A 25,679-nucleotide genomic window follows, 5' to 3' on the forward strand; every position below is an offset into this window, starting at 1 on the left:
GTGAAGGAGGGTATTGGACTGAGAATTGAGTGTTAGAAGGGACTGAGTGTTAGAAGAGTGGGGGGAGGAGGAGTGTTTTGGAGGTGTTCCATTGTGGATTGTTGTGTGTGTTTTTTCTTTCTTTTCCCTTTTGTGTCTATGTTGTCGATTAATAAAGTGTTGTTTTTTTCCCCTCCATTCCCAAGTTGGAGCCTGCTTTGTTCTGTTTCCAGGTCACATCTCACAGTAACCATTTTAAAAATATACCTTTCATGGGGGCACTGGCACTGTGCCAGGGTCAATCCATGACATTAAGTGATTAAGATCTTCCTTCAGAAGCTAGAAAAATCTGATCCTGATTTAATAACACAAGGTGATCTTCTCTTTGCTTTGGCTTTCACCTGCTCCACACCTGCAACAACCATTGCCAGACACATCTGTTACACAACTGATTTTGTTCTGTCTTTAATAAAACCCCACCATCTTCTAAACCACGTTACCAAAGAATACCACAGACTCTGCTAAATTACATGCACAATGTGCCCCAGCTGAAATGCTGTGAGAATGTTTTTCCACCACTCTCTTGGGGAAAAGAGAGATGAAGAAATACCTGGTTTGTAGAGATGGAAATGCAAATGAAGATCAACCTGCTCAAAAGCATTAATACTCAGTTCCAATGAGGTGTCACCTTAAAACTGGGTGTGCCAAGTACCTACAGAGGATGCTATGTGCCTCCAGAATTGCAAAATAACAGAGCAGCATCCTTTAGGTCTGCACTTTGAAACCAAGCACTTATATCTCACTTGCACGTAACCTCCTCCATGGGCCCAGCCTTTAACTGGCAAAAACAATGGGAACAGAAATGTCTGGCACTGCAGAAATCAGTAGCAACGGAAAGGAACAAACAAACCACAGGAATCATTTCAACACCCCAATTATTTTCATGGTTCAAGAAGAAAAAACTTTTTTTAATAATGCAAACCTCAAATTTTACCTAATGACGCACATTCATTTCCATGATTTATACAATTATTGCATAAGATTTGTGGTCATTTACATCTTCCAGTTCAAGTGACATTAGGTAGTACAATTTTGTATTAAATTCTAGTTACACTCTCAGTCAATTACACAAGTGTGAAACAAGAACAAGACAGACTATTCCCTTTAGAACACCTTCTCCACATTTGTCCAGATGTAAAGATGGCATAATGGAGACAGTTGTGATGTTTATGGTACTCCCACACCAATTTATGTTGCTTTGGTAGATTGTAGTGTAATGTTGTAATGCAATGGCAAAAAAAAGAAAAAAAAAAGAAAAAAAATCAACCACAAAACCCCAAGGAACCTTAAGAGGCCAGAAAAAATAATCAAACTTGTAGGCTGATAAGAACCGGACACTTCCTTTTTGGCAAGGCAAAGCTACTTCAAGTATCCAGAAAAGTGGAAAACAATTTTTTTTCAATAGAAAGATAAAATAAGAGTGTTTAACCACTGTGTAATAAGTCCCAATACATTGGTGGCAGTGATTATACATCACACTAGAAGGAACAGAAACCATCCTGACATGAAGCCATACTGAACAGAACAAACTCAAAACTAGGAAAACCATGTGCTGATGCCTTTATCAGCTTGCCATGATGAGTGTTTTAAGTGCATGACTGAAAATAACCATGATGATGCCACTGAAACCAGTGCAAGTGAGTTACTGGGTGGCTTAACCTGGAACAGACACAAGAGACTGCACACAGACAAGGGCATGGCTTAAGAGGCAGGATTACATAAACTGAGAAAAACTGAGAAGTAGCTCAGAACTCAGCTCACATTTGTCCACACATATGAAAGCTACAATGTATTTTGCTCCACAGCACAAAGAAAATACAAGCAGAAAGGTAAAGAAACAGACAAGGATCATGAAGTAGTTTCTGATCAGTGAGACAACAAGGCAAAAATATGGTTTTGATCTTAAAAAAAAAAAAAAAACAAAAAAAACCAGCACCATCATTCTGGATATTTTGCTCTCTTTCATGCAGGACAAAGAGAAATGGCAAATGATGAAAAAAGATGAGGAAAGGTACAGAGGATGACTGCTTGACACTTCTGAAAAACATTTTTTAACTAAAAAAATAATCAAGGCACTTATAAATAGTAGCCATTTACCTCCTCCAAGCCTTTGTCAATACAGAGATGACCACAACAATGTGTATTTTGGTGACAAGTGTCTCAATGAGAAGGCAGTGCCCAAAGGGCAGTTTCATTTACACATATAAAAACAGTATTTGTGGTAGATTCTATTCTTCATAGCAGTTTACTAGTTATGTGGCAAGAGATTCAAACAAAAACCCCCTTTTTAGAGGAACACTAAGGGATAACAAAAAGCATCTGGACACAGCTTACCGTGAATCCTCCACTTTGGATTTGCTGAGAAACTTATTTATCCAAGAAGTTTTACCCTGGTGAAACTTAGTGGTACACAGCATGAGGTTATTAAGCCATAAAAGAATGTGATCCTGCAATACTGGTTGAGCACCTTCAATTCCCACAGGCTTGAATTAAAACTTCAACTTTTAAGCACTTTGATTATCCCATTCAACCTTTCTTTTTTTCCCCTTCCCCCTCTGAGTGGGCGACTCCAGTGATCATGGTACAACATTCCAGCCAAAGCTTAGCTTTTTCATGAAATACAACACAGTGTAAAACAAGACTTGGAAGAAAGTAAAAGGAAGAGGTTCAGTGAAGAGCAACATGAGAATATTGACTCTGAAAGAGAGCTTACTTTTACCACATTGAAAACCACAAGTGCAATTGCTCCAGTCCAAGTTCTAACTGCTCTCAGTGACCTGAATGGCACAACCAGCATGAACCCCCTATGGAAAGCAAAGAAAAACAGAGGATGTGCAAAGCAGGCAGCCCCTGTTACTAAGCTGGAATTGATTGTGCTCTGACGTGATTAACTCCCGAAAATTTGGTAAGATATGCTGGTGTCACATTACAATAAAAATAGTGTTTTAGCTCTCACTAGAAGAAGATTAAGGATTTTGTTCTGGTCCTGCCTAATCCATTCCTGAATTGCAGGGCGCAGCCCTTGCCACACTTGCCTGCCAAAAAAGGCAGCTTCATTTTCTTGTGCTGAAAAAAGAAGCAGGCTTAGTGGTTATAAAGTTCACGTTTTAAAGTGCACTGTCATTTTAAAGAGACTTTCCCTATTAAAAAAAAGGAAATAAAACCTTCTGATATCAACACCCTATAAAAATAACAGCTGCAATACTCGTTCTAAAATTGCAACTTAAAATCAAGTTAGCAGGATTCAAATCTTTTTCAAAAAAAGATATGAACCCAAAATAAAAAACCCTTTCTGCAGAGAATTCCCAAGCAAAATCTCACATAGTGTCCTACAAGCCCCTCTCCTAAGAGCATCTCACAGAAAATCCATTCAGTTTCTTCCAGCTGACAACCTCAAGAAAACAGAGGTCTAAATAAATCAGTCCTTCCCACCAGTCACCTACATAAGTGCAGGTGTGGGTGCTGATGCAGTTTTTCCATCAACTCCTCCTCTGTAGGTTCTTCCAAAACATCTCTACAAAGAAAAAGCATGAGTTGTTAGGGGCAGCAAAGAGAGCTTCCCAGCACTGGTTTTTGTAATGCTTATACTGAGATGTAACGTTTGCTTGTTTCAGGAATGAAACAAGGAATTAAAATTACAATAAGCTGATGCTCCCTAAAGATGCATCTAGTTGCAAGTGATCCATCCTCTACAGATGTGTCATGGAAACCAGCAGCTGTTTTCCCATAAGAAGCAGGGAAGCAATTTCCTGCACACAGTACAATACAACTGAAGGTCAGTAGGTTTGTTTTCCTGAAAAAAAACTCCCAAATGAGAACATGCTCCCAATGCTACTATTGAGTATCTAACATGCACTACAAGTTCCACTAATGCATGATCATCAAGCATTAACTCACCACCCACAATTTCATAATAAGCCAAGAACATGCATCACTTCCCTCATCTTCCCTTTTATTCTTTCCCTTGTGTTTTCCTCCCTCGGCAGTTTTTCCCCTCATCCCCAGCACCTCTTCTCCCATCCTACCATGAGCACAAAGCATATAAAGGTTAGGCTACCAAGTCAGCTTAAAGCAGGCCCAACTCAAGCACTTGCTGGATTTCTCCAAACTAACAGATGGAACAGTTTGCTTCAGAGGGAGGAAACGGAAGACATCTTGCAGCCAGCACACATTCTTTAAAACAGACAAAGAAAAAAAAAATTACACTGATTATCAAGTCCAGCCCAACTCACCTGAACATGAGTTCAACTGTCCTCTGGTATTCAATATCTGAAAGAGACTCTCGCTGGCAGCGACGGTCCCACTTGTGAATGAAGTTCTGAAATATAGAAGGAACAGCAAAAGATACAAAGGCTTCTTCTGATTGCAGCAGAGAAGAGGTTATATCTGGTCACTATGTTTGCAGATAAGATTTGGGAGGTGAGTGAGGTTTGATTTTACATGGTGAACATTTAGGCATCAGCTTATTTAGTGCTGCAGGTCACTACTTTACTCAGGCCTTTGTTCAGCAATGGAATAACTTTCTCATCACGAACTGAAAGAGCAGAGCAGGAGACAGCCCTGCTGCCTTCAGCTCCTAGCAAGGACTGCCTCCCCAAGACAACCATGTGAACTACTCACAAGACTACCTGATATGAATTTCTTCCTCTTTAAAAACCCAACAACATATAAACATACTGCTAGTTCAGGTTTTGCCACGTTCCCTTACCCATTTTGAATGATCCTGACAGATGAATACCTAGGGTGTATACACACAGCTCAGGGAAAAAAAAAAAGGAAAAAAAACCGAGAGAGAGAAAAATAGTGACATCCTGCTCTCCTGCTATGGAATGCTGCATCTTGGCTCTGACAGCAACATTTGGCCACAGCCCTGCAGAAACAAGCAGGTAGAAGATGTCCCAGACTGAAAGCTTGCCCTTCTTCCTACTGTAGTAAATTTTAATTCTCAGTACACTCAGCAATGTCAAGAACATCTCCAAAAGAAACTAGAAGGGTTTGAGATGGGGTGAAGTGCTCTCAGTTCCTTCCACTACCTATAGGAGAAGTCTACAATGAGGAACCTGGAGGAGACAGTTAGCATTCCCTTCTCCATCAGAAATGTTGGATTTGCAGGAAAGTATGCCATGAGTAACTAGCAGAACCACGTGTTCTTCATGGCATTGCTCAGGCAACTGCACTCCCACAGTTTCTCTGAAAAACTCTAGAACATGATCTCTTGAAAATAAGTAATCAGTTCCACTTCTCTAGAGCAGCACTGAATAATGGTGGTAATTCAAACTGGGGTGGGAAGAAACACAAGAGAACCAAATAAAATAAAAATTTTAAATTTAAATTGCTCACTTCATTTGCTGACAAATTAAAATGCAAAAAAGCCTACAGCCTGAATAATTAATGCTGAATTTAAATGGTATTGTTTTAAGAGACAAGCAATTTTATAATATTTTAAATACTTCTCATCTTTATAATAAGGAGAGTGTTACAATGAAATGTACATACCCAATGAGACACAACCAGTTTTGTGACAAAATTGCAAATAAAATATATAATTCTCTAGGAAAAAGAAAACAATTCCCCAGCTCCTTGGGCATAGGGCAGCAAGAAAGGTAAAGTAAGCACACACACAAACCCAACATAAAGTTGTCTGGGTGCTTTTCATTTCCTGCACAAATCAGAACCCGTTTTCAGCATCTCACACCAAATAAACACACTTCCTTACCTCCAGAAGTAAAGCTACGAAGAGATTAACCCAGATGACAGAGGAGATCAACCACCAAGCTACAAAATAGATCTTTGCCCACCTGCAGATCAGATGAACAGAGAATACATAAAGGAAGCAGTAAAAAACCTCAGCCTGAGCCGAGCACCATGAAATCACATTTTTTCCTTGAAATATAATACTACTACTTTCTTAAGGGAAAAGGGGGCCTGAATCAAAAAATTAAAAACAAAAAATGTTTGCTTTTCATTACATTAGCTAAACAGACTAAATCTCCTGGGTTAACCAGCCAAGGGTCACTGGAACAGCTCAACCCAGGCGCTGTCCAGTTCCTTCCATCATTCCCTATTAAGTCAGTAAATACAAGTGAAAGGTATGTCCAAGGTTTTAAGTCTAGAAAAAATTGTTCATCCACATGGAAAACACAGAAGCATTAGATTTATTTCCTATATATCAGAAATGGTCCAAAAGAAAGGTAAGCAGCACCCCTCTGAGCAGATGGTAGGAACTGTGCTATGTGTATACTTCCTGTTCAGGTACATTATAAGCTGGATTTATATGGGACTTTTTCAGTATTACTACAGCTACTTACGGACTTGAATATCTTGAAAATGCATCCAAAAAGACTTGCCAGTTGTTCACCACCATCACATCCCAGAGGGTCACCACTGCTGCCTAAAAAACCAGGAGTAGAACAGCGTTTAAGTGGCTGTACCACAGATCCAAGCCTCAGAAAATGAGGAGGAAAGACAAGCAGAGAGTGGAAGAACAGGGATTTCATCCATGATCACACTCACAGCGAAGTCATCGAAGTTGTTGGGCCAATATTCCAGCTGTTCATATGTTCCACACTGCAGAGTGCCATTGTCATGTGTGGTGTTGGCAGCACTGCAAGAGATTACAGGATGATGTGAACATAGCTCCCTGTGAACTCTGCTTTAGAGCTCTTCTGAGCCCCTTGGAGAAAGTTAGATTATCTCACACGGGCAGAAAATAAGGGAAACAGGTCAAAAAATGTATTTCAGATAAAGCAGGGTAAAACTACAGATAAGCATTTCTGCAATTTTAATACAGCAAGAAGAAACAGAAGGAGTAACAGATAATGAAGCTGTGTGATTTAACATTAAAAGCAGGGTGGCTCCAAGAATGAGAGAAAAAAAAAACAAACCAAAACTGCACAAAACCAACCACAAACAGCTCAGAAGTAAAAAGGCTTTTGAAAAACAGATTCTTTCGGAGCGGTGATGTTTTAGAATCTTACCTGGTATTTCCCAAGGGAACAACAGCACCTTTAAACAGCATTATGCCAGTTATAGCAAATGCATAGAAAACCACCTGGAAGGAACACAACCAACTATTAGCTTTGAATATTTCTGTCACAAAATAATAAAGCAAAATGCAATTAACACAGAATTCATATTAGTACCACCGTTGAGGCAACTGCATCAGGAACAGTGCCTGAAGCTTTTAAAGTGAAAATACTTCTCAACTGCCTGCTCTTACTTTTTAATATTCTACCTAATTTTCAGTTATTAAAATGCATTAAATAATTTTATCATCTATTTTACTTCTGTGTCTCAGAATGCTGATTTTTAACTATAAACATTGCAGAATAGTGACTTAAAACCGAAACTCAGTACCAGTATTTACAAAGAACAACCTCAATATCTGAGTTTTCTGCTAAAGTCAATGAAAATAAACTTTTAGTGAGCTTGCCTGAAAGACAAAACTATGTCATTATTTTATATTCCATCAGCAACTTCCTTAAAAAATGCTAATTAGTCTAAAAATAAAGTTTTGAATAACACAAAGGATTTGGGAACGTCTGTCTTCTAATTGTTAGAAATGCAAACTTCTTTTTAAAGAGACACCTTTCAGTCTTTAGCAATTTCCTAGGTGACATTGCAATTTTTACTTTAAAAAGATTTGTTCTAGAAATAACCTACAGCTCTGCTTTGCTTCTCTGAGAAGGAGCCATTTATCCCAGGAAAGCTTGAAGCAAGCTGAGTCTTCAAACAAAAAAATCTGGTGTGGGGTTTTTTTGTTTGGTTAGTTTTTTGGTTTTTGGTTTTTTTTTTTTTTTTGTATTTTGCTACAAAACAAACCCAAGAATGGGAAGTCTGGAAGGAACAGAAGAGAGCTGCCCTGGCCTACAAACTCTGAACACCACTGGACTAAGCTGAAGCTGACATTTCATAGCCTGCCAGAAGATGGGGTATCCGCTGGGCAATAAAATTAATTTTATTCTTTGAAAAAAACACATATTTAAAACACTCGCTGCCTGAGAAATTAGCTAATCAGTTACATTATTTTATCTGCACGTGTGTTCCAGGCTAACATTAGGAAAGATATTTAGCATCAGCTGGCAATGGAGTCAGATTTCACTACAGCAGAAGCTCAGTGAGAGCTTTCACGTATCCTCAAGTAAAAGCAAATGAAATTAATGGAAGAGGCAAACACTGTGGCAGACTTGTCTCAGAAGTCTGAGCTGTACAGCACAGCAAGGTTTTTACCACCTTAGATTTGCCCCAACCAGTATCTTTATTTCAAAGTGCAACACAAGCCAATTTAAGGCCTATCGATTATTAGTGACAAAAATAGGTATTCTGTTAAATTGCATGCTAGGTATATAGACTAGAACAACAAATCATTGATCTTTGACCATTCAAATTAAGGTATCCTACAAAAACCCAAGAACAATAGCAAAACCAAACCTACCCAGGCACTTCTTTGCCCTGCCAGGAAGACATGGTTGCAAAGCCAGAAACTCAAGAGTTGGGAGAATTCATGTAATGGACATCACACATTGTGATCCACCCTTTAATCACATTTGTTGAGTCTGTTCTACACAGACACACATAAAACAGGATGGCAGAGGCTCTTAAAAAACCATGTCCAAACATGCCATCTCAACATCTTCTCAGCCAAAAACAATTTTAAAGTTGTTTTGCTATTTAATTTAACATATGCAAACCAGGGTAAGGAAAATTGGTCTACTTTTAGCATGGATTAATTTTTAATTTGAATCCGCACTACTCAAGCTAAGACAAACACTCAAAGGGAGCTTTAATTAATCTTTTAAAGATACTCCTCTCAAAGGAGGCACTGCCACTTTGTGCTGGCTGTCACAAACAAGCAGTTTATTGTGGCTTTCCAAGACAAGCCCTGAAGAAGAAGTGGCTGGTTAAAGTGAAATGTTACTGCTCATGGTGATTGTATAAGAACCTTGTTAACTTTGTTGGTGACATACCCTTGTTAAACTATAACAAAGGAAATTACAATCTTGCATTGTGACTTACCACAAGGATTCCTGCAAAGGCTCTCAAGTTTTTCACCAGATCCAGCAGTGTAGTAACAACCAAAGCCATGAACTAGAACAGAGCAGAATTTTGTACCTATGACATTCACCACACTTCCAATCCATATCGAATTTTTACTAAAAGGACAAAGAATCACATCAAGAGAACTTGAGCTGGTTTTCTCTGGTGAGGGAGCAGGCAAGAGTCAGTGATTTTGTGAGGGGCTGTGCAAAAGTCAGGACAGTTAGAGCTGAGCTATTCCACTCATGTGCAAGAGAATTGCAACCTACCCTGAAAGGCTCTAACAAAATTTATAGCTTGACCAACAAAGAAACCCGAGTTGCAGAGGGAAGAGCAATCACCTTCATGTTGGGAATAATCCGCAGGAACCTGAAGACAATTAACATGTTCACCAGCCGCACCATATCCCACAGGGACAACAAACCCATGAACTCAGGCCTCCTAGGAAGGGCAGAAAAAGTAACAAATCAGAGGAACAGCCCATGACAGAACAACACAGTTAAATCTACTGGGCTACAGGCAAGTACATTGATTTACTTAGCAGGAATCTCAGCTACAGTGAACTAGTATCTGATGAAGGAAGGAATCCCTTTAGCTGGGCTCTTAAATATGTACAGAGAGCTCTTTGAAGTGCATGTTTGTGCCTTCTGCTGGGGAGGAGGCACCAAAGGAGGTCCTTTCAGAAAACCAAGTGAATCAAAAGGATTGCTAGAGGGAGATACTTCAGGAATGTGCACAAAGATGGGCATTAATCTTTCAGGGCATGCCTGGCTGAAGAAGGGCTTTGAAAACAGCACTAGGTTAAAGGATTGTCTTGTCAACCTTCTTCCTTATGTGTTAACATTCCATGGGAGATGGGCATACACTTCAAAAACCAGCCCTGAATTTTGGCTTTTACATGAGCATGCTAAATGCTTCTTGGCTGGAAAGGAGGGCAGGTGGTGGGGATCTAAAGCTGCCAATGACTTGGTAACACTGATGCTAAATCACGATTTGTACCTCCAATATATTCAACCCCAATAATGAACGAAATAATTTCATTTAACACTGCATAGAAGGCATAGTCTAGATAACAGCAACATCATTGTCCTGCCCTGAAGGTGGTGGTTGCTTGGTCTGTGGATGTGACAGCAGCACACATCAGGACTCAGAGGGATTAATCTGGATTGTAACCTGCTTGCAGTGACTGGCACAAAGACCTAACAAGAATTACTGGTGCTCCAAGATGACAGAGCAAGCAATTGCCCACATTTAAGAATCAAAGGGCAGAATCAAACACAAACATAATGATAACATCAATAATTAACATAATTAGTCTGTAGCAATTGCTTTTCTGGCAACTATCACTTCTAGGTGACAGGAATACAAGTAGTATTCAAATATAAACCCTTCTACAACCATAAGGACTGACTTGTCTAACTCTGAGCAGAGATTCTAGTGTAAATTAAGAGAACTTCTTGATGGCAACATAATAAATATCCTGAAAAACCAGGGAGTGTCAGTGTCTTAAGTGTGAGCTTGCATGAAGACACAAAGTAACAGAATGTGTTATGAATCACTCCTGAAGATTCAGGAAATCTTCCAGAATTCCTCTGCTTTCCTCTCTTCTTGTGGAGATGGTTTTCAGATTTTAAGATGAAGCAATGATTTTTATGTTTTTTACAACAAAAAAGAAATCAGGATAGTTATCCAAAAGCTGTTTGAACTCAAGAAAATCAAAAAACAACTGCTTACTATTACAATACCAACAAATAGTGTTAAGTCCATGGGAATTTTCTTACAACATTTTATAGCATGAAAATACCTCAGCCTTCAATCTACATACAGGTGTGAAGAGGTTTCATCAGCAGTTCATATAACTGGATTTATGGGCAATCTGGTACTGAAACATATTAGGTTGTGTATGCAGTACCATATTCCCACTCCTGCACCCCTGATAAGCACAGACCTGCCAAGATATTATTTTAAATCAGATTACAATTAAAACAAATGCATCCTTCTCAGAAGAGCCACACAGAACTCTAAAACACTAGGAAAAAAGAAAATTTCACTTATCCATATTGCATGGCCTCTAGTGACTGCAAGGGTGCAAAATTCTACCAAATTTGGTAAATTAAAGACTGGGCTGACAATCACAGCATCATGACATGTATACATGACAATGTGTGTGTTCCCCTGACCCACTCCAGCCACTGAGCAAAGGGCAGCAGGTCACAGAGGTTACTCACCAGCCAGGATGAGGAAATCCATACACAGCAAAAGTTGCAACCTCCAGAATCTTCAGTTCAGAAAGAAAAACCAAACAAAAACCAAAAAAACAAAAAAAAACAAAAACAAAAACAAAAAAATCAAAACTTTACTTTATAAATCTGAGTTCCAGAAATTTTGTAAGCTTCTTGACAAGAAACATTTTCAAGAGCTTTAAGCCACTAATTCAACTCACTTTACAGCTCTGAATTGTCATATTTGCCTCGTTATTCTCCAAACTAACCAAATGTACACAGAGCATCCAACAGTGACTCACAAAAGGATATGCAGTGAATACCATTAACCACGAATTTGACCTCATCTGCCACAGGGGTGTCAGGCTCTGACCAAATAATAATTATAATAATGTGACAATTGTTTTTAAATTTGAAGAGAAAAGTGATTTTAAACTATGAAACAGAATTCCTCATGCAATTATTCCAGGAGCTAAATTTTTCCAAATAAAATTTAAAAGGCTTCTAATCAGCCTTTTCCATGGATTTAAATAAGCACCTTTTCCATGGATTTAAATAAGCCTATCTTCAGAACACAGACCCTAACAGAACCATGTACCACCATGTAAACTTTCCAGCCACAGAAAGCCACAACACTGGCTCCTGTTGTTCAGCTCAACAGATCAGTGCTAAATAAAAGCAATCCCACCAGCTCTTGTAGTTCCCTAATCTCCCTAGCCAACAAACCCAAGAATGTGTAAGCTAACAAAGCACTTACCAGCAAAATTACAGTCAGAAGTCCATCAAATCTATTGCTTGGGTAAGACAAGTATCTTTTCAAGCCCATTGCTAAGATTTTCAGCAACATTTCCAGCAGATAGTACAGGATGAAGAAGCAGTTGATAGCCTTCACCCCCCAAAAGAAAAACAACCATTAGAATTCCTGACATCTCAGGGAACAGCAATAACTGCATGGAATATTGTTGCATCTTACCCCTAGGAAGAAGTCATCTCTTTCAGATGGCTGTTTATCTGCATCCATCACCAAAACCACCTTAAACAAAAAATATTTTATGAATCTTTAATGTAGCTTTACTGCTACATTAAACAGATTTTTAAGCACAAGAACAGTCTTTCATGTTTTGCATAGACCTTTTCAAGCAGCTGAAAATACATTTTTAACTGCACGTATTCCCTCTTAACACTTTGCATAACTAAAGCATGCCAAAAACCCAACTGCTAGAAAAAGCAGTTATTTAAAGAAAATTAAAGAATAAAAGCAGAAATTAAATTTGCAGCAGAGAAAAGCCAAAAAACAATGATAAAAAGAAAAAGAAAGAAAACCACTGCCCCACAACAAAAAAAACCCCTTTACTTACACAAATAGAAATAATGTTTGCCAGGGCTACCACATTCCCCAAGTAGCCAAAGTAGGGATGGCCAAAGGCAAACTGCATTTTCTGCATAAAATGTGATTGGTACTCTGGACTTGGAGGGTGCTGAAAAGAACACAAAGGATTTGCTGAGTCACAAAGAATAAGCATTTTAAAAATAATACAATAATTTAAAAAAAAACACCCCATCTCAGATTTAAAAAACCCCAGACAGTTTCAAAGCAAATCTTCAGGGCCACAGGCTAATTTTGACATTTCGTCAGGAAAATGTTTTCCAGATGTGGCAAGAAAGTATTTCTGGTTATGGCACAGCACAAGGTAATGGCAAAGAAGGAATATAATCCAACCTCTCTCCAATGCCCCAAGCAGACAAACTAAACACCAAGCTACTATTTGTATACATCCCTTCCCCATTTCCCAACATTAATTCAGAAGTCTTAGATACATGCAAACACAGAAGAGAATATTTCCTAACCCTCAAATAATTTAGTGTTTTGTTTTTTCTTTCCCTCTCCAAGTAGAGAAAACTGCTTTCTGCCCATCTTCACCAGAACACTGAGAGAATCCACGTTTTGTTCTTCATTCAGAGATTGGAGGAAAAAGACTTTGAACTATTTTGCCTGAACAACTCACTTTCAAATGCTGACAGAATAAACAAAGCTGTATTTTGTACATTTAACACCATCTAGCAATCCCACACTAATGCTGTAAAAGCCCCCAGAGCAATTTTGTCTGTGGCTATAAAAGCTGCTCACAAAAAGCTTAAAAATCAACGTGATCACACCTTGTGTTCACATGCTGCTAAGTTTGTTTATACACTTTATACTAGAGTACTCTCACTTATTTTTGCACAAGGCCAGACAACTTCTGATGATTTATAAATGACGATCACATACATACTTGCTTAATGGCATCTTTGTCTAGTTCTTCAAAGAGCTTCTGGAACTGGGCAGCTGACAGCTGGTCACAGGAGCACATTTTGAGCGACTTCACATGAAAGAGAAACATTCAGATCAACATTTGCAATAGGAACATGAGCAAAGTCTGCCAAAACCCCTCAGACTACCTTGGAAATCTAGGAATAAAGATGTAATTCAAGCTGTTTGAGTAAGGTTCAATATTGCTCTGCTTTAATACAACACTCCAAGTGACTGGAGGACATGTCTGGCCTTTTCTATTTTCCCTCTCTGGGATCACATGCTCTTTTGACTAACTTAAATTTTAGTACCATGTAGTAGCGCCACTATTCTGTTATGATCCAAGGAATGCTGCAACAGAAAGCAGACCTTTGCATTTGCTAGTCAGGACTGATAGTCACCAACGTAAAGGCTAAGAAAATCCAGTTCCTACCCCCATGATGGCTTGCTTGCAGCGAGAATCCATCTCAGCTTTCTGCAGCACCTGTAGTAAGGCCCCAACACTGACACAGGACCTATTTAAAAGAAAACAGAATGAGCCCTGCTACAGGTAACTTCATAGAAGGCAAAATGAGCCGGTCCAAATGTGTTCCTGCCTCTTTCTTGTTTTGAAAAGCAAATGAAACTAGAAGTAGGAAAGAAGGAAACAGACCCCATAAGAGTCACAAACAGTGTGTTAGGAACACCCAGTTTCAGAAAAAAAAAAATAAAAATTAGATGAGCAACAAACTGCCATTTTTGAGAACGCATCCTCAGTAAATATATTAAAACAAAACAAGATGACCAAAAATCTACTTTTTTTTTTGTTTGTTTTTTTTTAAGATAATCTACTGTTTCAAGATCCTTCACTTACTGTTGTGCACTAGCAGGAGTCTCTTTCAGGGAAGACAGCACTTCAAACGCAGCCCGGATTCCCAGCCGCCTCCTGAAGAGGGAGGACTGAACTGATTTCTGAGCAGCAAAAACACCACAGAGGAAACAATTTACTCACACTTCAGGCACTACTGTGTCCTATGGCCAAATAATATACTGATCCTCGGGCACACATCCCAGATTTGCAATTAGAGAACGGAACAGGAGACTGCCCTAGGCCTCACTCCTTCCAAGAACTCCTTGTACAAGGAGGAAGGAAACAAGTAAGCAAACAAGTCCCTGGAATTCAAGTAAACATGCAGGTTATGGTTTATTTTCTGTTCTGGAGTGCACAGGCATATGCCTCTTCCAGAGACACTGGCAAGAGCAAAGCTCAAGCATTCACAGAAATTCACACTAGCATGCAGAGAGAAGAGTTAGAGAGCTAGTCCTATTCCAGCTTCTTGCCTAAAAGCACAAATCCAGAGCTATGGTTTTTCATGGGTTTTTTAATTACAGTAATCACTTGCAAACTCAGTTACTTTATTAATAGTCAGATGATGTCATGCTATCATGTAAGAAAGAAGAAAATTGAGAAAGAAGGGATGAAACAGAGGAGGAGGAAAGGATTACCAAAAGTCCTTTCTGTTTACGCACTCCTCTGCCACAAGAGGGTGGGGGCCATTCATTCTGAGTAATATTGCCTCGAGCTTATTATCCAACAAACTTCACCTTCTCTCTGGAACTCTTCCAGAAAAGCTACTGGGCCAGTCTGGGTAAGGCTTGGTCTAGTGGGAGGTGTCCCTGCCCATGAATCATCTCTAAGGTCCCTTCCAATCCCTTAATATTCTATGATCTGCAACAGCAGCTATACAAACACTTCGGCAGCTTTCCTTCACACAGTTTAAGCTCCTCAGCCACTTGTCCTTGTTCAGTCATACAACAGTTCCTTTTTATTTTCCCCTACAAATAGTCAAAATAGCAGATCCACAGCATACTTGAAAATATGCAAGCAGGTTTTGTCACCAGAGGGGATCAAGCTGTAACAGCACATAAAGGGAAAAGTATCTGCATCAAAGAAGATTTAGTACCTTAAAAATGTATCTGCAACCAGAGTGGGAAGGCTCCTTTAATACACAGATGAAACTTAATTCTTCCAGGGTTCAAGGTTATGGCAGAACATAGGAATTAGGAATGCTTTACTCACCAGAAGGTACCCTCGAAACTGGTTGTATATTATTGCTGTAAGCAAATTCATCAAAAACAAGTTGCCTATTGGAGAAAAAGAAGCAGTAAAATTTACTGAAAAATATCTGTTTCTCAAAGAAGTTTCAACATATGCAGTAAATCAAAAGTAAAACTTAAAGAAGGTTAGTTTTCTTGCATTTGATTTCCAAAACGTTTTTAATGTTTGGATACTGTAATGTATCCATTCCCCTGTGACATGTTACCAAGAAACTCCAAACCATAAGAACCTTCCATGAAAATGATCTCACAGACACTTTGCAATAACTGGAAGAATCACACAAGTGAGAAATTAATGATTAAATGTTCCTAAAAAACTAAAACAGCGTAGATGGTATGCACAAGTGTCGAAGTTGAAGTGCATTGAAGACAAGAGGTAACTTACCTAATACAGTGAAGAGGATGAAGAAGACTGAATATGCTCGATTCTTAGAATATGCAGGTATCATCACTGAATCAAATTTAACAAAAATAGAAAATAACATTTTAATGCTTGAGATGCACAGTAGAGACATCTACGAACTTTTGGTAATTTGTAAAAGCTCTCATACAGCTGGATTTTAGAGTGGCACTTATAATTACACGACAGAAAGGCAAAAATCAAGTTACTAAAGGCATGATGAACCTTTACACAACCTTCCTCTGGCTGCACTAAGAACCAGGAGCTGAAAGAATGTAGTCTGTAGTAGTCTGAACAGAGCAATCTCACTCTGTTGTTCTTCAAAAGGAGAGATGAGTGTTATTTCTGAAAGACTGCTCACCATCAGGATTATTTGCAGTAGTCAGCAGGACCAGCAGTGACGTCAGAGAATCCGGCAAATTCCGGAAATACACCACCCACTCCTTATCCTGCTGGTTATCCTAGGCAAAGATGAGTTCATTGTTAAGAGAAATACCAAGGAATCACTCTCTCTTAGCAAGGAAGGGGGAAAAAAAGTTTTAATTTTTTTTTAACAATTAATATCAGTCAATGATCAATTTCTTACACACGTAATCAAATCTACCCCATGGAAAAAGCAAAAGCCAAAGATAAAAATTAAGATAATGTGTATGTACACAGAGCAATCACATCACTTATTAATAGCAATAAAAAAGCACAAGTAAGAACAGGAAGGCCCATGTGAAGTTATGTCTAGTTAGCACCTCAGACTCAGGAAGAACAATCACGCCACAAACTGACAGTATGGGACTCAGAACCTTCATCAAAAACACACTGGTAGGCTGATTTTGGATCCTTGGATCCTCCACATATATTTTTCTTTCTGGAGGTCAAGAAGAGACAGATAAAAAAAGATGCAGAGTGCAAACACCACAAACATGAGTCAGGCAGCACAGGACAAACAGCTCTTGAATCTGCTGCAAAGACTGGAATATGCAACCCTAGAGGACACACACAAGACAATGCAAAGAGTCATTAATTTAATTAATAAACCTACCTTTAGAACTTGCCTGCAGTATTTTGCCATGTTAGATAAAATTAGTTTGTATGGATGTCAGAGCAGCACACCAAAATAGGAAAGTCCGCTCTCTAACTTGTTATTTTTTACCTCAATGTACACACAAGTGATTAGTTTAGGTATACAAGTTATAAATATACATCTGCTGGGGAAGCTCATAGCTGAAATTAGATGTGACAAACAGAGATAATACAAACGTCCAGAAGGCAACAAACAGTGGGAAAACACACCTCTGCTTCTAATTCCCAAGATTCTATAACATGGGAATTCAGGGAATTTGCTGATCATGAGGAAGACTAGAAGCTGGCTCGAGTGCAAATTACAGCAGAAATGAAGGTGCAAAACTGAGATTAAGGATGGGACCAAAATTACTGGGAGAAGTATGCAAGAAGTCGTTGTGTTTACACTAACATATTTATGGAAGGCCTTAAAAAGTAAGTTTAAAAAGCCCCAAATAATCTGTGATAAATTAAAATACAGGAAGTCTAGAAGAGAAGGAACATATCAAGATTACCAGAACACAAAAATTATTTTAACCACAAAATTTCAATTTTGCTTTTCAGAAGCAGGAAGAGAAAAACAAGAGGAAAACCCAAAGGGATCAGAAACCAAAACTAGTACACGCAAAAACCTACTAGGGCATGGCCTGGTAGGAATAACAGTATTGAAAAGCAAGAAAACACAGAAGAAACTAAAGTTAGCAAAAAGCTAGATAGGGAAAAAAAAAATGAGTGATAATATAAATGAAAGAGTGACAAGAGCTTTGGAGACAGAACAGCACGAAGGGTTTCAACAAAAGCAGTGAAAGTAACTCAAGGGATCAAACTGGGTAAATGTATAAGGAAGTCTCCTGCATACATGATACTATGCACATGTTAAAGCTCTCCAAATGGACTTCAAACTCATCTCAGCACATCTGACAACATGACCTTTTTCAGGGAAAACAAGTTTCACTAGTTCGACTATAAAACTAGACAAGAAGCAGCTGTGCAAGTACAGAAAAAAGGCACCCAGATCTACCAAAGCAGCCAGAGAACTGATTACCTTTGTTCGAGCAAAGAGCAGCATGGCAAACATGGTGAAGAGAGACAGATGAACAGCCAGTAGTAGAAGAACACTGTTGGAAAGCAAATATATCAAAGTATTAACAGTAATTTTATCTTACTCTTAATATCCTCTGCTAAAAATGCAAAATTATGCCATATAAAGAAAACCAGGGGTGTTTTTAAGAAGTTAGATGGAGGTAACAGGAGGAGATGTGAGTTTTGATACAAAATAAAAATCACACTTAGGTGTCTCAGTTCTTCCCTTACAAAAGGGCTTAGAAAAGCAGAATCAAAACCTCCCTCTCGACTAGCATGAAAAAAACCTTATGTCACACACACAGTTCGTGTCAAAGTCTAGAAATCCTGTACAGACTAAGGGGAATCAGAAAGTTACCACAACCTTCACCCTCTGTGACCTGATCTCACTGAGCACTTAGCTACCTGATCCAGGAGGAAGCTGCTCAGATGTCCCACACCAGAACTCAAAGGATAACAACCTGCCTGCTACCAGCCATCCTGTGAAAGGATGTTTTCTGGGCTACAACCCACCTCGCCATTTCAGGCAGCGTGCTGTTGATACTTTTTAACGTTTTCTTCATCATAGAAGAATTCTGGAGGAGAAAGAATGGGCGAAGGATTCTTCTTATTCTCATGCTCTGCAAAAAACAAGGGATCAGACACTGAGTTGCTGCAAGACTGGCAGCTCAAATATTTTGAAAGCAAGTTTGTCAGAAAGCACTGGACACACACATTGACTAAGCCAACAGCGGAACAGAAAAAGAACTGAGCTCTGCTCTTCTGAGCTCACAAAACACCAAAAAAGATTCCACGCCTCATTAAAATGAGGAGAGATTGCTTTAAAAACACACACTGACATTTCAATAGTTTCATCAGGCCACTAATTGGAAACAATCTAAATTTACTGCTCAGTAGACATAACAATCTCACAAGAGATGGTATTTTTGTATTTTCTGCCAAGGGCCATATCAAGAAAGCGATTAATAGAGAGCTACTGTCCATAAAAACAAATATATATTCTAAAAATAAGTGCTTAACTTCAATTTTCAGACTCTTTTGTAACTAAAGGGCCTGGCAATTACTTAGCAGTTTCTGTCTCTGACAAGACTCAAGTTGTAAGTGCTTTTTTTCCCCATAACACTGCAGTAAATAATCTTTTTGATTCTTGCAGTCAAGGTATTTGCAAGTCTTCAAGTTACTCCTGTCACTTTTTGCTACTTCAAGTGTTTCAGCATCTTGCATTTTAGGGTCAGTCTTCTGTGGGCCACACTTAGCAGCACAAAAATCCATAAAAATTACTTACTTTATTTCTATTCTCTTGTTCATCCATCCCAGCAGTTCGACTGCTCCTTCTGCCACTGCTTTGTGTTGGGAAACTCCTGTTCAAACTCCCTGTCCACTATCACACCTCAAGATTTCACATTTTAAGATCATGTCTCTCTCATTGACTTCCCAGCATTTTTACCACACTAGTGTTTTCTTAACAAGGACTGCAAGTGCACAACAACTAATTTAATGTAAATCTGTGGCAGACAAAACCAACTGGAGAGTGCAGTATAACATCAAGGAATGCACTTTTAGAACCATTTCCAAACTTGATATTCCTCTCAGGACACAACTGTTTTGAACAGAGCACAGCTTCAGGTTAGAAAGCACATGTTAAACTACCTAATTACCTTTTTAATTACCTTTTTCTTATACTTTACTTCAGAGGTTTTGTCATTCAGCCAAGTTAAGCACATAATTCTTCAACTGCATGACAAAATTGGTGCCAGGCAGTAAGTTCTCCCTGCACTCTTCAACTGCTGACAAACTAAAGCAATGAGTGCTATTTAATTTTACCAACAAACATAAAAATTTACATTAAGAATCAAACAGAATTCTTTACTAAGCTACATTACACCAAACTTTTTCGCTGCTTCAGTGAATTATCCAGCCGTAAAAGACCAAAGTAAAGCTGTTCTTACCTCTTTGCAGAAAAAACTCAGTGACACAATCCAGTCAGTAAGGGAAACAATTAATGTCAGTATATAAGCCATTAGCCATTTATTTTTCCAAAATTCTTTCCATCCAATTAAGTAACTCTGGACAAGGGAAAAAAAAGAATAACCATAACTTACTTTAATAATAAAATCCAATACCGTAATAAGTCAACACCATTTTTTTCCCAAGTATCTGCAATTTGACATTAGTGCTCTTAAAAAGCTCTCCAAAATCCAAACAAAAATACCTTGTTGAGAGATTTTTTTTCTACAAGAATAAATAAAGGTCAGCAAAAGTAAAAGCTGCACAATGGTCACGCAAGAGAAATCCTTTGAATGCAAGTAAATTCTCCACTTAATAAACATAAAAAAGGGATTTTCCAGAAATAAGTACCCTAAGAAAGGTCAGTTTCTGACAACTTTTATTTTGTGTAAATGAACTGACAAATATTTATTATATACCTAGATTTTATAACCTAATACAAGCAGCTAAGCCAAAACACTTGCACTCTCAGCAAAATTTATTTAATTTTATTTCACTCAATTAGGAAAATTAGGTTTAAAAAAAAAAGGGAATAAATGTCTTAATTAAGTAAATACACACTTGCTAATTTCTTCTGAAATGAGGCTCTAATAAAGCACGGCAATTTCACCCTGCAAACTCAAGATTTGAAAAACAATTCTACCACACACCTACTGCTTCATTCAGTACCAGATGAAGGAGGTGCTCACCTTCACAGACACATCAACCACGAACACCAGGAAGCAGAGCAGCTCCATGCTCTCCGTGAGGCCACAGGGAGGATTCCAGGCGGGAAGGCGGTAGCGCACATCAGACGTGATGGTGAGTGAGGAAGGCTCTTCAACGAAAGCCAAAGTCAAGATTACAGTAATGGTTAAGCTCAAAATCCTGTTTGGACAGAGATTAAATCAAAAATAAAACCAACAAAACCAAAAAAAATAAAGGTACAAAACAGCACCACCCCAAAACAAACCCCATAAAACAGTCACAAAATGAGTCAAAATAATAACAAAATACTTACAGTAAAGCAATACCCTTTGAAGTAAACCAAGCTTTAGGATACTATATTTCACTCAAATGGGTTAGACCACAAGGCAACACTTGACTAGCGTGTTGTTGCCTGTACTGGAGATGCAACTGCTGACCACCAAATAACCTGAGGTGGTGTCCTTTGGAAACTAACAGCAGCAAACAATCTTGCTGGTATCCAATATGTTTAGAAACAGACACTTTGAAAACTCTTAAGGCACAGTGCTTTAAATCATGCTAATTAGTCCACTCATGCAATAATCCTGTGGCTGTTTCCAAAGAGCCATCTATGTCATCACACTTTCATAAAATTTTCTACTTTCCACTTCTACCATTTTCACATGTGGTCATAAGAACTTACGTGCTTCCCAGAATAAGTTCTTATAAACATCAAAACACAATTACCTAATTATCTAACAAGTAGGAAAGAGGAAGAGTAGTTCTTCAGGAAGACTAACTCCTAAACAAAAAAAGCAAAGAGAATAACCAAGTTCTTACCACTGGCAAGTCCTGGAATAGTACCATCGATAAAGCCACAGGGATTTGGAGTCCACACGGTGATTTATAGATCGGTACTGAAGGCAGGAAGCAAAATGGCTAATTCAAACATTACATTCAGTCTGTCTCAAAAGCAAAGATCAAGTGACCAAAGCAAACCAAATTAGTACATGTTATTAATTATTAAAGTATTAGGTCACCCATGACCACAGAGGTACTCCACATGTGTGAAAAGGGCAAGATTGTAAAGAAGTTCTGCTATCTAAAGACCACAGAGCTGCTCAGATAATTAAACTGTGTGCCAGTCATCTCAAGCAAGCACTATCATAATTTCAAATAACAGCATTTGTAATAATTCAGTGACTATTCTAAGTACTCACCAAAATGGTCCACCCGCTTAATTCCCCTCTCTAGCATTCATTCCACATGCCTCTTCTTTTGTCTTTCTCTTCCAACAGGCCATAAGATGCAAACAAATTAATTCTGAATAGAAGAGACCTCAACCTATGCTTTTGAATAAATATGCTTCCAGATCAGGAAGTGCCTGTGATTCTTAAGGAATCCACAAAATATGTCCCTCCTCTGTGACAGCTCCTGGGCTGTTCTTACTCTGCCCCTGCTGAGCAGAAGCTTCCAGAAAGGTGGCCACACCTTAAATACATCTGACCCCCAGAAGTCTCCCAACCAAAAGCCAAGAGAGCTCAAGAACTGCCCTTCAGCATTCCCACTGCCTGGAAGAAAACAGGATCTAGGAACCTGCAGTTAATGGCCAGTAAAGGAGCGACAAAGAAGGAATCAAGACTTCCAAAGGCATCAAGTTCAGCTGAAGCTGAAGAGTTCCAGCTTCACACTTGAAGCCAGCCTTAAACTCTTGAGCTTTTACCAGCTCTTAAGATGTGCAAGTAGTCAGATTGAGAGGCAAATTACAGGGCTTGCTCAAATAATTTCTCTCAGCAGTAGGTTAGTCACTAGCAAAACATCCACAATCAAACCAACCCAAAGAAATAAACAAACAAAAAACCACCATGAAAATCACTCCACAAACCAGCATGTCTTCTGAAACCCTTAAAGAGATTACTTCATTGTGGGGGAAAATATATTTCTCCTAGGCAGAAGTTCACTGAGACTTGCATACTACAGGAATCTGGAATTCTGATTCTGCTTTGTGAATTGAGATGGTGGTTTGCCAATGTTGTCTGAACACAGAAGAACTTAAAAACTGGCAGAGTGTGTGACAAGCGTCCAGCATGGGAAGCATGCTAACAAAAAGCTAACAAAAAATTGTTACTTACTTGTATTGCATCTTCAATAAATACTATAGCTTGGTTTATATAAAGGTCATTATCAGCTCCAGCACCTATGAAGTAAAAAAGAAATAAGAATCGCTTGCTGTGTTTTGGATAAACCAACTTTGGATAAAACTGCTTATCAGTTAACAGAAGGTGCACAATCATGGTTTTCATGACAAAGGGCACCGTACACACACAAAAAAAAAGTGTTCCTGCCACATCTGCTCTGCCAGCAGCACCGTGCATTACATTAAATAAGTAATAATAATATCAAACACGTCATGCACCTGTGCTTTGTTAAAAGGTTCTCTTTTAGGTTTAAGTAGCCAGAGTACACTGGTAGTTATGTATCACAAGACTGCACAGAGACAAGTCCTAACAGACAAAATAATGGAGATTCAAATTGTTCTTTGACAGAGTATACAGTCAAGCAAAGCCATGAAAATCAGGCACTACTATTGTAGCAATTTTTATTTTTGTTTAATAAAGATACTGCGGTCTGGAGTGATCTTGTTCCTCCAAAACCAGGAGAAATCTATAGTCATATGAGAACTAAATTTAGTGCTTTTTAAATTTGTTCTGAGAGTTACTATTACCATACCAAACAGATCAGAGCTCAAGACACAGCAAGGGGCGAAAGAACACAATTTGAAATAAAATACCACTGAATTAGTTACTATGACACTTTTCAAAACCCGTAATTAAGAAGTCTCTGTGAAGATAGACACATAAAAAATAAAGGGCAGCCACTTGTGTTTACTTGAAGACCTTTCAGGAACTAACCTGGCAATTAAGGCAGAAAGAGAAATAAAGGTAGTTAAGGTCAAAATAAGGAAGGAAAAAACCAAGAGAGATATAAAAAGATATAAAAAAACTGAGGAGAACTCCAGATATGAAAAACATATGGTAGTGTAACGGAGGGGAAGAGTCCCAAGGAGCACTTCATACCATCTCCACCCAGGAGACAGCAATCACAACCGGGGATACAACACCAGAGTCCCTCCCAGCAGCAGCACCATGCCCTCCCCCACACACCAAGCAATGCCAGAAGCACCACTGATGAGAGTCACAGACAATTTTATGTCCCACATGATTCAACAGCATCAACTTCCTACAGAGACTGCAAACGGTTTTTAAATGTCACCCTTTATCTGAGCATCAGCAACAACAGATTTGTACTGATCCTGATACGAACCATGACAACAGAAAGATCTGAACATAAACAGGAGACAAGCCAGGCCCATGCAGTAAAGACACGACTTTTTCCATAACATCTCACACTAGTGAGATAAAAACATACGTTGCTTAAAGGAACCATTAGCTAAAAGGATTGCAAGGACAGCAAAAGCTTTAGGTACTTGAAGCGCACAGCAAGCCACCAGTGTTGATGCCAAGGATTTTGGAAGGGCAGAATCTAAATGACTGTTCACAGTATCAAAATAAAACAGGGAAATTAGCCAAAAATGTTTACTATAGTAATTTTTCCATGCATTCTACCATGGATATCAAACTTATTCTGCAACTCTTAGTCACAGTAAGTGACACTTAGTCACAAGTGATGATTAAAGCACTGCTCGCTTTGGGCACACAGAATCCATCCCGCTGCACTTCTGGAACAGCACAAAAGAGCAACAAAAAGTGAAGGCTCCCTTAGGTGATGCAGCATCGTGAAAAGAGAGAACCTGAAGTCTCAAAAGGATTCCATCCTGGGAGAATTGACATGTCAGACCTACGACAGTCACCGGGTCCAAGAAAACCTTGTCAGCACTTTAGAGGAAAACCCTAAAATTACATAAGGAACCAAAGCAGCCTGGGGCTGCAGCAGCCCTAGCGCTGGCGGCTCCCTGAGAGCCGTCCCCGCCGGAGCTGCCGGGAGCAGCCCGGGCAGGGCGGCCGAGCCCCGCAGCAGCTCGGGGGGCTTCCTGCCCCTCCCAGCTCTGAGGGAAAGGCAAGAGCTCCACCCGCTCCAGCGCCCCGGGCACCCCCCCGCCCCGGGCACTCACCGTCCTCGGCGGCCGAGCGGGCACCGCCGCGCTCCCGCCACAGCCCCCGGCCCGCCCGCCAGCGCCGTGGGGGCAGCAGCGGCTCCGCCTCAGCACCGGCCTCCATGGGCACCACCGACCGCGCCGCCGCCGGGTTGCGATGGGGCAGGACGGGGCGGGAGGGGAGCGGAGCTCGGCCCGCCCCGGGCGGCTCCGCCCGCCGCATGTGACCGGCTGCGAGGGAGAGCGCGGCCGGCGCGGAGAGCCGGCGTTCGCCCCCTGGGCGCCATTTGCCGCCCGCCCCTGGCGAGCTGAGGTGCTGGAGCAGGCGGGGTGTGGGGGAGAAAAGTGTCGGGTTTTCACACCCCACACGTCATTTATGGATTTAAAAAATACATCCTTGATAAGGAGGTGCATTTTTTTTTTTTTGCCACAGCTAGTTGCAGGCTCCTGGCTGCGTGGCTCAGGGCAGCTGCGGGGCCGCTTCCCGCATATATCACAGTCTTAAATAACCATTCACATCCCTGGTCGCAGAAAGTACTTAATTTGTATTTAATCACCTAGGCATTGAATAAGCAGCCGTGAACTTCACTCATGTTGCTTTCACTGTTAAATATGCTTCACTTGTGCTACTTGCCCGCTTTTCTCACGCTCCCCTTCACACGCCCTTCC

General features: G+C 39.7%; 1 protein-coding gene across 5 annotated transcripts; it reads right to left on the bottom strand.

Annotated features, from left to right (window-relative positions):
* Positions 1 to 897: 897 nt before the first annotated feature.
* TPCN2 (two pore segment channel 2) lies at positions 898 to 25,161 on the bottom strand. Of its 5 annotated transcripts, none has more exons than XM_041411380.1 (26): positions 25,029 to 25,161; positions 23,029 to 23,093; positions 21,737 to 21,813; positions 20,920 to 21,097; positions 20,173 to 20,289; positions 18,737 to 18,843; positions 18,186 to 18,258; positions 16,446 to 16,545; positions 16,070 to 16,135; positions 15,647 to 15,711; positions 15,531 to 15,566; positions 14,441 to 14,538; positions 14,021 to 14,102; positions 13,571 to 13,657; positions 12,656 to 12,775; positions 12,271 to 12,330; positions 12,055 to 12,183; positions 11,304 to 11,353; positions 9,417 to 9,516; positions 9,055 to 9,126; positions 7,017 to 7,090; positions 6,553 to 6,643; positions 6,348 to 6,430; positions 5,756 to 5,837; positions 4,272 to 4,357; positions 898 to 3,553 (listed from the first exon to the last, which is right to left on the bottom strand). In XM_041411380.1, the coding sequence occupies exons 1-26, from the start codon at positions 25,132 to 25,134 to the stop codon at positions 3,475 to 3,477; spliced, it is 2,283 nt and encodes a 760-aa protein (XP_041267314.1). In that variant the 5' UTR covers positions 25,135 to 25,161; the 3' UTR covers positions 898 to 3,474. The 5 variants fall into 5 exon arrangements, with proteins under 5 accessions (XP_041267314.1, XP_041267331.1, XP_041267322.1 ...); XM_041411397.1 differs by having other exon boundaries at positions 21,737 to 21,835; positions 25,029 to 25,060; XM_041411388.1 differs by lacking the exon at positions 15,531 to 15,566.
* Positions 25,162 to 25,679: the final 518 nt, after the last annotated feature.

This window comes from Onychostruthus taczanowskii, unplaced genomic scaffold, assembly GCF_017590055.1.
Source record: "Onychostruthus taczanowskii isolate IOZ18803 unplaced genomic scaffold, ASM1759005v1 scaffold101, whole genome shotgun sequence".
Taxonomy (NCBI): Eukaryota; Metazoa; Chordata; class Aves; order Passeriformes; family Passeridae; genus Onychostruthus; species Onychostruthus taczanowskii.

Excerpts from the sequence above, each read along its gene's own strand:
- TPCN2 (XM_041411380.1), bottom strand. The coding sequence starts at position 25,134 with ATGGAGGCCGGTGCTGAGGCGGAGCCGCTGCTGCCCCCACGGCGCTGG. Across the intron at positions 16,546-18,185 it reads TGCTCTTTGCTCGAACAAAG|GATAACCAGCAGGATAAGGA; the intron begins GTAATCAGTTCT and ends ATCTTTGCCTAG. Across the intron at positions 14,103-14,440 it reads ACTCCTGCTAGTGCACAACA|GTCCTGTGTCAGTGTTGGGG; the intron begins GTAAGTGAAGGA and ends TCTTTTAAATAG.